The 13,663-nt window shown below is 39.3% G+C and overlaps 1 protein-coding gene across 2 annotated transcripts in view; it reads right to left on the bottom strand.

Moving 5' to 3' along the window:
* The window catches only part of atp13a3 (ATPase 13A3), a 41,513-nt gene that overhangs the window by 13,943 nt on the left and 13,907 nt on the right, over positions 1 to 13,663 (bottom strand). For both annotated transcript variants that reach the window (XM_080505939.1, XM_080505940.1), the window contains exons 3-17: positions 13,458 to 13,631; positions 11,901 to 12,125; positions 11,539 to 11,609; positions 10,945 to 11,028; positions 8,714 to 8,783; positions 6,658 to 6,792; positions 5,690 to 5,762; positions 4,800 to 4,931; positions 4,507 to 4,692; positions 3,618 to 3,775; positions 2,496 to 2,684; positions 2,278 to 2,339; positions 2,013 to 2,163; positions 1,586 to 1,705; positions 518 to 535 (exon numbers count right to left, since the gene is read on the bottom strand). In XM_080505939.1, the coding sequence (XP_080362065.1) occupies positions 518 to 535; positions 1,586 to 1,705; positions 2,013 to 2,163; positions 2,278 to 2,339; positions 2,496 to 2,684; positions 3,618 to 3,775; positions 4,507 to 4,692; positions 4,800 to 4,931; positions 5,690 to 5,762; positions 6,658 to 6,792; positions 8,714 to 8,783; positions 10,945 to 11,028; positions 11,539 to 11,609; positions 11,901 to 12,125; positions 13,458 to 13,631 (1,848 nt within the window). The remainder of the gene's footprint in view (positions 1 to 517; positions 536 to 1,585; positions 1,706 to 2,012; positions 2,164 to 2,277; positions 2,340 to 2,495; positions 2,685 to 3,617; positions 3,776 to 4,506; positions 4,693 to 4,799; positions 4,932 to 5,689; positions 5,763 to 6,657; positions 6,793 to 8,713; positions 8,784 to 10,944; positions 11,029 to 11,538; positions 11,610 to 11,900; positions 12,126 to 13,457; positions 13,632 to 13,663) is intronic.

The raw sequence follows: 13,663 nt of genomic DNA, 5'->3' as shown, positions 1-13,663 counted from the left end.
TCTCAAGTATTATTTGATATTTTGTTTTGTAATTTTTATTTTACTTTTCATGTTTCACTGTTCATGTGAAAACAACCTGAAAAAGCAGGTTACTTTTTATCTTGCAAGAGTCACTTTATCAGAGGGTTGTTGTTTACCTTTTAGTATGTTTACATTATTTGAACATGTTGGCAAAATTGCACAAATTACATAAATTAAAATGTTTTATTTTTTCGGTTGGGGCTACGTTTTTACATCGGGAAATGGTTTGGTTGCACCATTCAGAAACTTGCAAATTATTCTCAAATCAATGTAAAGGAATTGTGATAAAATCGTGATTTTATTGGAAAAAAGATTGTGATATGATATTTTTACCACATCATCCACCCCTATATACAACTATTAGTGAACTTAATTTTTGAGACAGAATTCTGTGAGGCAATCCTCCATTGAGAATAACTGAAGGCCAACAAACAGAAGATCAGAAATCAGAATATAGTGTAGAATCAAACTGATTTGAAGTGAGCAGCCTACTTACCGGGAGTTCACATAGTTCCTGCAAAACAGAAAGGCAACAAAATAAATATATATATACACTAATGAAAGAACACTAATACCATAAGCATTGATGATATAATCTAGTTAAGTGACATCATTAAAGGGGTCATATTATGCAAAATTCACTTTCTAATGGTTTTCAACAGTAATACGGATCCCAATACCTGAGAATGACGCCCCAGAAGTGAAGAAAGTCGCTACAACATCGAAAACAGATACTACAAACCCGATATCACTATCCTATCAAGTGTTGTAGTATGACCAAGTGAAGGCTGAGTGATTTTGGCGACACTGCAGTGAAAACCAGTCACGTTATTAGGTATCTTGTCGTATTTGTTTTCACTTTTGCAGAGGGTCCCTGCACTCCGGTCACAGCTTATAGTGAACAATGTTGTTTCTGCTGCTCCAAAGAAGAACACGTCTTTTGACACAAACAAGCTTGTAGCATAATGGCTACCTCACACAGCTGGGAAAGAGCCACCATTTGTGTGTTGATGTTTGTCTGTTTTGTTAAAGAGTTATGGAAGCTGGGACTTTACAGAGCTGCTCTCAACCGGTGGATCTGTGTGCAGTTCTAATCAACCAGTTAACTCCAACTTGCTCACATACATGCTCCGTGTGGCGTATCTGAGGTGTCTCTGTACCTGAGCCTAAGTTTATTTGCCATTATATGCTCTAACTAGCCCAACCTGTCAAATATAGCGCTGGAGCGGCTGTGGAGTGTGTGGGAGGAAAGCACAGGATCATGGACGTTACTTCCCAGGACTTTATTTCTACATTTAGCACAGTTATACCTAATAGTTCTTTATTTCTGCGAATTTATCATCCACTGTGATTGTTCCTTTATTGCTCTCACATGGATATTATCTTGAATTTGACATTTTTGGACCAACGACACCCATGTGGAATTGTTGAAAAGCTGTACAACAGGAGATCCTTAAATTCAGAGTTCTGGACTGAATAATATTTTATTAAAATTGATCACTTTTTGACAATCTTCAGGGTGTGTGATGCGTATCCAGCTGAACAAATGGATCGTTGCACATACCATGTCCTGCTCCAGTGACACTGTGGGCTCTGGAGGCAGCAGCTGTTTTGGGGGTCGAACGACAGTGGGCATGATACGATTATGGAGAGCAGTTTCCTCTTCAGTGGCTTCCTCCAAGATCTTACCGGGTGAATATTTGAGGAAAAAAAACAAACAGGGAAAACATGCATTTAATAACATGTAACATTGCTTACTTTTTCAAGAAAGATTTGTGAGTTTTGGGTTGTTTTTTTTAACAGTAGATCCGTTTCTCTATAATAACCAGGAGACTCACTTTTTACTCAATACTTATTAAGGTTATAAATATGATCAAATTAAATAGTTTTTCATCCTCAAATACCTAAAGGGGAGACATTACACCTCATTTTTTTCTCCCTCTCCTGTCCGTGCCAGAATCAACCTTATGGACAGATATTGAATGACTCACCCAGCCTGTAGCCTCAAACATTTTGAGATCCAGCGGGTCTCCAGACAGCTGGCCTTCTATTTTGGTCAGAGAGTGGCAGGTGGCCATGCAAGCCACAAACTGGGACTTGACAAGATTCTCCTTGTAGGCATTTTCTTCTGACAGCTGGAAACTGAAAAGGCAGGAAACACATGCATCCCTTGATGAGAATGAAAAGGTTTCCAAAATATTTGCATTCGGTGAAGCATCTATTAATTTTTGAAAATCAGATTAGACACCAACCTACCTGCCATTCTCGACTCTCTGGATTCCCCATAGGTCTAATCCATCTTCGGTCAGAGTCCCAGTCTAGTTGAAATATAATAAAATTCACTGCATCAATTCAAGTCCCCTTCTTATTTAACAATAACCAAAGGCAAACTGAGCTATTCAAAATATTTGAGACTGGGTACTGCTTTGGATCCCTCTACATCCTTCACCCCCCCACACACAAAAAATACTCACTTTATCAAAGCAGACCAGATTGATTTGTCCACAGATATTGATCCTCTGGGGGCTGATGCAGAAAATGCCAATATTTTTCAGGCGGCGTTGGGCATAGACAATGCCAGCTGTCATGGCGGCTGGCAGTGCTGGTGGCACAGTGATGGTAATGATGTCGAGGGATTCAATAATAATGGTCTTAGCTGGCACCTGGCAGGCAGAAACAAAATGATCAAGCATTTGAATGATTGATAATGACTTTGGCTCTCAAGCTATAAACTGGTATTCCTACACTCGTAGTGATCCCGTCTAATCCCGTCTGGGATTTGCTGGAAGTTCTGGTAAAACCGTCATTGTAGAATCAAACGTGTGGAATACCACAACACGAGCGGGGTAAACACTTTTCAGGCTTGCGCAAGACATCGCAAAACTGATTCCTGAGAGAAGTTTTGTTTCTTCATGTGACTAGAAAACAAATATTGATCCACTCTGGTTGGCTCTCTGGGTCTGGTGCTTCTAAAAGAAAGAAAGCTGATATGTAATGTAACTTACAGTTTATATACTCTCCAGCACACATACATCTAAGATGGTAGAGTTGTCTGCTGTTGGAAAACCGTTGCGTGTGGGTGGTGCAAGGGAAGAAAACCATTTTCCCTTTAAGCCACAATGGCTGGCAGCACTCACAAAAACTGCTTTAAATACTGCTTTGGACCTTTCAACAAAAGCTTTCTTTGTGCTAAACAGTTATACATTTGAAAAGAAAAACTGGAGTTGAAAAATGCAACGACACAACTTTGCTTCTTTAGGTGGAGTGTATTTGGTGTCGTGCAACAACAGCAATAACAAGAATAAATCTACCATTTTAAGCCTTGGCCACTGAGCTGATCAAAGGTCAGGGAATGAGACCATTAAACTATTTAGCTTCCAGGCTGTTTACAGATATTAAGTGTGGGAGCAACGGTGAAGTTGTGCTTGAAGGAGAACACATTTCACGAGCATTTAAGTTCAGAAAATATTTACCACATACAACATTTGTTTGGATTGTAAAACGATTGCTAGGCCAAGTGAATATTGTTATTTAACGCCACCTCAGAATCCACTTTCTGTCCTTCTCAAGCATAACAATGTCACTTCTCCAGTTACCTTGTTTATGACACTGAGGATGATGGAGTATACAAAGCCGATTCCAGCAACAGCCACCAAACACAGCAAGAAGAGGTAGGCATCACGGTACAGCTTGAAGTCGGTGGGTTTGGGGTAAAGGATGGAGCGGACCAGCTGGCCTTTGGCTGTGCTGAAACCTGAAGGAAGACCATGAAGTCAGACTAAAAAAAAATGTTAAATGATCCTTTCATCCTGCCGTTATGTGGCCACTGGATTGTATATGTTTTTTTTGGCAGGTTTGCCACATGCCTCTAATCCAGACCCGCACTCTTGTTAAAGACTTGGAACAAGAAGTTGCTGACCACTGGGCTGCCTGTGAGCTCAGCTGCCAAACTATGTCCATTAGGGAACGTAAGACTATCCTTTAAGACAAGCACGTCAAAAGCCGGGAAAAAAAAAAAAAAAGACTGCAGCGCATTTATTTTATCGCACAATAGTTTTCTAATCTCTTGTGCTCCGTCTCCTCAGAGAGTCTGTAGCTCAGACTATGTGAGGAGACTCTTTTCTTTTGTTAATGGACTGTTTATCTCAACTGTTTGAGAGATTAACTAAATGAAGACTGTATGGCAGACAATCTCAGAGAAAATCGAATATTATTACTATGCCATCATTATTAGCCTTTGCGATAGATCCCATTGGGTGGTACAAGAACACTTAATGAAGTGCGTGGGTGGAGTGGTAGAGCTTCAGCTTCTGGAAATTATTGTCTCTCCCTCTAAAAGCATATTAATCATCTGCATTTTCAAGTGTTTTACATCTTCAGAGAATGGACCCCCCCCCTTAAATTGTGGTAAAATTCATTGCGTACTCTAAAATATAAAAGCATGCTGAGAAAAGAAAAATGTTGAATTTCTCCATGAAGACTCACCTGTGCGGACGACCACAGCCTTGACTAGTTCGCCTGTGTAGAAACGTGTCTGGATGACGTTGGTGCCACAGAAGAGAGTGTGTCTCTTGTGCTCCTCTGTGTTGTAGGCGCCACCCTCCTCCTCTTCCCACCTGTCCCCTGGTCCCGGGTTCGGAAGGTTGGTTTTTGTCACGGGAACACTCTCCCCTGATGAAGGGCAGACACAATAACAAAAGCAGAGGCAGTATGTCAGAGAAACACTGGGCTGTCTGCAGTAATGATCAATATCAGAATTCAGAGAGTTATTCTCCAACCTGTGAGCATGCTTTCATTGACGATGCATGTGCCACTGACCAGCACAGCGTCACATGGCATGATGGTCCCGTTGCTGGGGATGACTATCAAATCGCCGGGCACCAGATCAGTGGACATAATCTCTTCGATATCTGTCAGGATGAGAGAGCAATCAAGCGAGGGGAGACTGTGTTAGAAGAAATCATCAGGAATAAAACAAACTATTAAAGATAAATGTAAAAAAGAAAAATAGTTGAAGTGTGCTTGAGCCACCTCCAGCAGATGGAGGGGGAGGAGGGTTGACAAAGGAGTTATCTTGTGTTTCAGGGATTCTGTCTTGTTCAGCACATCGCTCATTACTCATGCCTCTTGAGGCAGCGGGGTAAATGCTGAGGCATCACATACAGTGGCCAGTGCACAAAATAAATGCATAAATGTATTTTGAAGTGGGGTTTGAACAATTTTTGATTCACCTTGATTTTCTTTTTTCTTGCTTGAAAAACATTTGGAAATAATTGTATTTGCCTACATCTGAAAAGACACTTGATGCAACAAGTGACAGCATCTGTGTAGAAGTTAAGCAGACATACAGAAGCTATGTGCAGCTCTGTTAGAAAAAAAGCCACGATGAAGCAATGCTTTCAAATGTTTGCATGTGCTACACAAACTGTCTGGTTTACACTCTCTGTCCCAAACTCTGCAGTGTCCTGCTGGAGCTGCCACCTGGAGGACAGCCAAAGGAGGGTGGCAGTGACATTTAGTCTGGCCCAGAACAGATTATGCTAGGTTTGGTGAAGAAAGCACTCTGCACAGAAGCAGCAAAGTGAACATTAAAAAGCATGCTGTAATGTTACGACAGAGACTGTGTGTGAAAGAAAGTGAAGGTGGGAGGGGAAAAAAAAAGACAAACCATTATTGGCTCGGCAAACAGACACACGAACAATACTGTGAGCTGCCACCATGTCGTGAAGCATGACGTATTGCTGGGGAAAGAGAAGGAAGAAAACCAGGACTAAAACACTGAAAGCTTTTCCATTTTCACTTTCGTTTTTTTTTTTTTTTTCTTCATTTGAGTTATTGATCTGTGACGCCAGGGGCGGCTGGCCTTTTCACGTTTGCCTGAAAAACCTGAAATATGTGTGACTGGTAACAAGTGGGTCTATCTCAACCAATTGTGAAGCGTGCAATACATGAACATTCCTGTGTGGCACTTTTACATTTGATGTAAAAGGACAAAAAATAAACACAAAATGCACCCGATTCTCATCCTCTGATTTTTTTTTTTTTTTTACACTGAGCTCTTTAAATACACAAGTACAAAATACCAACGACAGAAACGTCAATGTAAGCATATTATATTCTAAGAAATAGGACAGCAAGGCTCTCCAGTGATAGAGTGGTTAACACCTGCACTTCACTGAGAATATCTAGCCTGAGTAAGGCATGGGGAGTGTTTTCTGAGGAGTTCCTTGTGTTTATGATGCTTTCTCCAGGGAGTTCCAATCAGTAACTTTTCCTAACATGTGTGAGTGTGAATGGCGGCCCTTCTGTCCAGGATCAGTCGTCCCATGACCTTGATTTTGAAATACCTGTGTGGTTGATGGATGTTAAGCAGATCAAACATATTCTATGGAGTTGGACTTGCGTACATTTATTATATTGTTCCCAATTGTGGAAATAAAACTTGAATCCCTCCTTCATAAATCAAGATATTAATTTTTAAGCTTCTCTTCACCAATCTCAAAAGGCAGATTAAGACTTCAATAAAAGCATTAAAGTGTAAACTTATTTCACTTCTCTATCCGTTTGATTTAGACTGGTGAGGCTTCATGAATGAAAGTGGCTTCAATAACAATAGCTGAACTCGGTAAATCTCACCTTTTTGATGGTGTACAGAGAGGTAGCTATGGATATGACCGACATGAAAACAATGGCCACAGCATAGTAGTAATACTCATCGGCACTCCACAGGATCACACTGAAGAGCTGGAAGATGTAGAAAGGGTTGAGGACCTGCAAGAGAAGAGAGAGTGAGGAGGTGGTGTGACAAATGCAGGAGCTAAAAACAAGCGTCTGCTCGAGTAAAAACATTAAAAAAATAAGCTAATCACAAAGATTTCCCAGATTGTTTTCACAAGATTTGTGGTTATTTATCTTTATTATGGTATTAGGATGCAACACGTCTACAAAAGTATTTCTATGTACACTTTAAGTCTGAGGCATAAGAGAAATCTGAATGTTTTTGTCAAATACAAACATCCCCGCTGGGTTAATTGATTTGTATACTTTGTTTTATCTCTGCCGAGTCGGCGTTTCTTTGGGGCAAAAGCTGTGTCACCTTTTCATGCCAATGTTTTTTGTTTGTTTGGGTTTTTTCCCCCCAAAGTAAAGTGCGAAAGTGAATCAAACTGAATAAAAAGATGGGAAGTCTTTTGGCATGGTCACCTGATAGAACTGAAATCCTGGATTATTCAAGCCTACCAGTTCCCCAAATCTATACTTTTAATGAAATATTACAGAAATATGCCACAAAGCTTAATCTAATTGATATTTACATCAATGGGAAAAGTTTCAAATCTCTGTGGAAAAACGGATCAAAATGTAATTGTGGCAGATGTCTTGTCAAATAATGTGAACAATCTTTAATTTTAACACATTTTTATAGATGATAGTAGTTATTTTCTCCATGTATAAATCTAATAACTGCTTTAAACATGAATTATTTTGATAATAATCAGTCAAGTCAAACTATTTGATCACATTGCATACAAATACAATGTACCATATTTTCCGCACTATAAGGCGCACCAGATTATAAGGCGCACCTACATTGATTGACATAATTTACAACTTTGTTCATATATAAGGCGCACCGCATTATAAGGTGCATGGAATAGACCAGTGGTCAGCAACCTTTACAGGTCAAAGCCATTAGGTTACATTTTCCACTGATTCTAACACTCAGAGAGGTGCACGCACTTTATTTTGATAGTCGTACCTGCAGCCTATGCCAGGAGGACACTACACACAAAACCTTCTTCACTGCTGGTTGACAACTTACAACTACCGGTAATAAACTAAACTACATGAACTAAGCAACAAAAACACAACACAACACAATTATTACAGACACCACAAACCAAATATAACCCCCAATAATTGCATTTAAAACACCACAAACAGAAACTCCCATAATTCATTGCAGCTATCGGCTGCACTGAGGAGCTCAGGATGCAAGGCATGATGGGAATTCATGTTTTGTGTTGTTGGAGGTTATTGTGGGTCGTTGTTGGGCTTGGTGTTGTGTTGATTGTGTTTATGCTGTGTTTTTGTTCCCCAGTTTAGGGAGTAATTATTTCATCTAGTTTATTTTGGTTTGTTAGAATGTTGGTTTGCAACCATGAGTGAGGAAGGTGTTGTGTGGAGTGTCGTCCGCTCTGAAGATCCGGTTGCGAAGTTAAGAGTTGTCAAAATAAAAGCTTCTGGTTGTTCAGCTGTCAAATAGCAGTCTCGAGTAGAGCAATTCTTCCATATATAAGGCGCACCGGGTTATAAGGCGCACTGGCAGCTTTTGAGAAAATTTGAGGTATTTAGGTGCGCCTTATAGGGCGGAAAATACGGTAATCAAATAGTTTGACTTGACTGATTATGACTTTTATCATCTCTATGTTTAAATGTAGTTGAACCAAAGTATCAAAATCTCATATATTGTGAATTTGCATTATAGAGGACTCAAAAATAAAGAATATATTATCCAAATATAAGGAGCCAATAATGTTTCAATGGTATTAAATTGGAAATGTGTTAATCACCTAACTTGCCAAAATTAAGATTATTTTTATTGTTTTATTTGCAAACGCGTAGTGAAACATGCAAAAGTGACAACTTGTTTCTCTAAAGTCAGTTGAATTTGTTCATGTATTCTGGGCCTTACCTCTTTGATAAGCAGCTTGAAAACAGAAGGCACTTTCACTGCAATTTCATTCACTCCAAAGAACAGTCTCCTGATAAGATGTGGAAAAAAAAATAAATTACAATGTTCTGGACCAGATTTTCAGAATCTAATCACAAAGACACACAAACAGAAACACACAGTCACATTATAGGGCTGCAAAGCAACATACCCAACAGTATCTGGGTATATACTGGATCTAATTGAAAACCTAGCACACGTTCACTGTACTGATGTTTTCCTTTTTTTGTTGAAGTTCAGACGAAACAGACAAAAGTACTAACATTGTCGAAACTAATACAAATTCAGTCGACCTCAAAGAAGAACATTAATTTCACAAGATGTCCTTTGCTGTGGTTAACTTGCAGTCCAAATAACTATTGTTGCTAAAACCGTATTCTTTATGCGTGTTTATTATGGATGCACGATGATATCGGCACAACATTGGTATCTACTGACAAACACAAGAAAAAAAATTCTACATCAGTATCGGCATGAAACCAGCGTGAGGAGCACGCGAGGCCATCAATGTAAAAAAAAAAAAAAAAAAAAAGAGGGAAAAATCCAGCATGCCTGTTCTGTGAAGAGTCTCAGTTGACTGAATGCTCAACATCAGTCGTGTGAGGAGTGAGATCCCAGTAGTATACTGTACTACTATACTCTGCCAGAACAATTGACATTTTTTTATTATTATGGCACTATTATCACCCATCTCAAGATGAAATTGGACTCAATGTGGCCCCTGAACCAAACAGTGTTTGACGACCTTGGTCAGTGGTTCTCAATTATTTTCTGTCACGCCCCCCCCTAGAGGACAAAAAAATGTTCAGCCCCCCCCCCCCCCCCCCCCCCGAATTGTACTACCATTGAGAACCTGATAATATTTATTTATTTATCTGTATAAACCACTGTATGAGTTGCTGGCACCAGCATTCTGCATACAATCGCCTGATTATCAAAATAAATTAATAAAATGAGCTGGAGGACCTTTTTTTATCGTTCAAGCATGAATAAAGACACTAATACTGAAAGTTGCGCCTGCCTCACGCCCCCCCTGACACCCCACCACGCCCCCCCAGGGGGGCTCGCCCCACCATTTGAGAAGCACTGGCATAGGTCATGAAAAGACCGATTAAAAAATAAATAAATATATATATATATATCATTGTGTACTAGTTGTTTGAAGAATATTTGTTATGAAGTTCAATAAAAAGAAAATTAAAAAAAAAAGAAGAATGAAAAGGTAGATATCCTTATTTTCATACAGAAAAATCTGCATCTCTTTATGCATTTGTAAGACTGGGAATGTATTTTTTTCACTTGGACTTGAAAGGAACTTTTGTTTAGTTTGTTTGTGCATCATCAACATGTCTCTGCGTGGAGCTCAGATAAACGTGTACAACAATCTGAGCTTAGTTTTGGGTTCATATTTATATTTTTAAGCATTGAATAACCACATGGGATCAAGTTAATGCAGGAGTCTGTGATTTACCTGCAGCCCACAAATTCAGATTTATTCATTTAGGTATGGGAACTATTTTAAGTTCTCCAGGGTGAAAAAGTTTCATTACTCCTGCGACTAGAAATGATTTACAATACATTTCACATCAAGTCGTTTTCAAAAACATTCTGAAAATAATGAAGAGTATACAGTATTGTCTTTAAAAATATTACAACAAATAAAATGTGGTTTACAGGCAAGTTGAATTAGTTTTCTTTTTTTAGTTCTGGGAGCTGCTAAAAAACAACAGCCCATCACCAGGTTGACAAAAGTATCAAAACTTAATTGTGATTTAATATTTGCAGTATTAAATGGTGGGATGATATCGATATCAGCAATAATTTGTTTTAAAAATTTGAGCATATTGGCACATATCCAATATTGTGTATCTCCCATGTGTGTGTGTGTGTGTATATATATATATATATATATATATATATATATATTGCAAGAAGGCAATCTGATTTTTTTTCCCAATCAATTGGATTGAAAATATGCCCTTCCACGTCTCTCCAACTGATGTCAAAAATCACCTCCAATAAAATGTTTTAAAAGTTAACATTTTTTGTCACAACCCTCCTCACCATGTTAATGTCCTACAAGCTGCTGTTACACTACAAATAACATTTAAAAAAAAAAATCTAACCTGAAGAACGGTGTCGCTTCTTCGACACCAACTTATAAAGCCACTGGCGTGCGTCACACACGTTACCTGTACTCCTGCTGGCTCCTGGTCAGGCCGTCACTGTGCTCCGAGTGGAGGGTCGAGCAGCTCACCTGCAGATCCTCCAGGCCGCTGCAAAAGTTCAAAGGTTGACACACATTGCTTTGTTGAAAGTATGCCTTCGTGTCGGAAAAACATTTTCTCGGAAGGGTAAGGGTTTGTTTAATTCAATATAAACTAGTAAGATAGTAAGAAGGAATATAGCACACAAGTTAGCAAGTGAACACAGAGGCCGTCAGAATTTGTTGTGACGGTCACTTTTGTACAGTAATCAGGTCTCTTCATCTGTTCAACAAGAAAGAGCTACTGTATACTGCTTTTGTTTTTTTTGTGACCATGTTGTTGAGAGGCAGATGTCAGTCTCATTTCAGATCTCCTATGGGAGACGAGAAAATAGTATTTTCTAAACAAGGAAAATTTTAATCTTCATAACAGTTATAAATGTGAACTCGTGTTTCATTGTTTTTGTTCGTATAATATGAGCTCCATTAGTCGGAAACCCATTGATGTTAACGTTTGTTTCATGTTGTAAGAAAAGGAAAAGGTTCACAAAGCATCTGGTAAATTGTAAAGAGTACTTACTTTAAAACGTCAAAGTTCTGCAACTCGTCGTTCCAATAATACTTTGTGCTATGGAAGGTAAAATAGCGAATCTGTGGGAAACAGCAAAAGGGCACATTTAAGACTTTAAAATGTTTTTTCACTTACAAAATCATTTAAACGACAAAGCAAGAACCCATGTCTCAGAAAAGTGATAAGACAGTTCAGTTTAATAAAAAATTTGCTTAATTTGTGATTTATGGTACATATATAATCATGGCTGAATAATATACAATTAAAACACTGAAACCTTTTTACTAACTGGCAGCTGTCCACCACTGATTGCTCGATGCGTTCATGAGATCGTCATGTCGTCTAATATCTTGTGCAAACTTTGTACCAACCTGTTTGGGCTGGTATTCGTTAAATCTTCTAATGAGCTCCTGAGCGGGGCTGCCATCGGAGGGGTGAGGGCTGTGCCCATTGGCCAGCTGGGGGGAGGTAGGGGAGGAGAAGGGGCAGGTCGGAGAGGAGGGGGAGGTGGTCTGGGTCTCCAGGCTGTGGAAGGGGTTGCTCCCAGGGGCCAACATCACTCGCACCCTGGCCAGGAACCAGCGCCGGAACTCATCCTGGACAACACAGTCAATGTTAAGGCACACGACAGTAAGAAATCCAACATCACTTATTGAATTTAACACAGATTTAGTTGTTTCATACAGAAAGAATATAAAGAGTTGATAGGGAACCATTTCCATGTCCCCGTACACATGGTACCAACTTAAACCTTACAATAAATCCCAACTAAATCTGAATATCTCGCATAAATCAAGCCTTCATATAATCCAACATCACTGTAATAAACACATTGTAAGTCAACATGGCAATTTCATTGAGCACTCATGAGTATATGACTGTATGTAGGAATCAGCCAGTCTTAATGTAACAATGTATTACACATATGTAGTGTGCTACTACTACACTACATTTTTATTCATGTGCAGTTTTCATGAAACATAAGATTGAGCATATACCCGTTAAGTGACTTTTCTGATTTCTAATTTAAAATAAATAAATAAAATCAACATGACTTTTAACATCTAGATTTTAATTAGTTTACATGTAACATTTATCTTCTTTGAAAAACCTTCAAATTGTACTATTTGGTTATTATTTAGTTGATAATAGAGGTTTTCAAAGTGTGCATTGGAGTACTCTCAGGGCTGCCAAAGAACTTTGAATTTGCACTAAAAGGAAAAACCTATAGGTCATGTGGATGCTTTTCCAGGCAAGATATTGTTCTTTGAAATTTTTGTAAGGCAACAATAACAAAAAGAAATAAGGGTACTTGTTTATACTGAAATTATTGTAAGTGTAATTCGGACAAAGTATGAAATAAGGTTTATTGGAAAGCAGTCAGCATAGGTGTTACAACAGGTATAGACTGAAATGAATTCAAGCATTTAACTCGCATGACATGAAAAGAAGTACCGGTAGTGTAATTTACATCTCGTCACGTAAAAGTAAACAAAATAAAAGCTAGAATTCAACCATCCTATCATCAATGTAGTCATCTATAGATGATACCAGTTACATCTGTATGTCTTTGTCTTTCTATTGTCTTTGTCTCTGAGGGATCCACACGTATGGGGAGATCCTGCAAATTCCACACCGAATGTCAGGGCTAATGTAACGCATAACAATATTGGTATGAGAGATCTCTAACCAGCAAGCCACAATGCAGCCAGCATTCTACCAAAAATTTAAAGATGGTGTGAGAGAAAGCATGCTGCAGGCACAAAGTGTAGTTCACGCACTCTGAGGGGGGGGGGGGGGTCTCATATCCCGACACCGCTGTTCTACTAAACGTTGTGCAAATACATGAGCTAACAGGCACAATCGACACTGGATTTTCTGTTGAATAATAAAAACGATGAATTGCCGCATCTGGACTCGCGACCTACCGTGGAGCGCATCAACACCACTTCAGCATCTCGGGCTGTTGTGCGAGTGCAGGTGGACTTGACGCACCATTCTGGCATCCAATAGAGCAGCAGGAGGAGGAAGCCCCCTGTACACACCACCCCGAGGCCCACGAGGGCCAGCCGCCAACGACACAGACGGTAGCCCAGCAGCTCCTTCATGGTGGAAGACGCAAACAGTCACTGGC

The sequence above is a fragment of the Blennius ocellaris genome (assembly GCF_963422515.1).
Source record: "Blennius ocellaris genome assembly, chromosome: 12".
Lineage (NCBI taxonomy): Eukaryota > Metazoa > Chordata > Actinopteri > Blenniiformes > Blenniidae > Blennius > Blennius ocellaris.
Note: the sequence above shows the minus strand (reverse complement) of the source record. Positions and strands in the feature narration are given on the sequence as shown.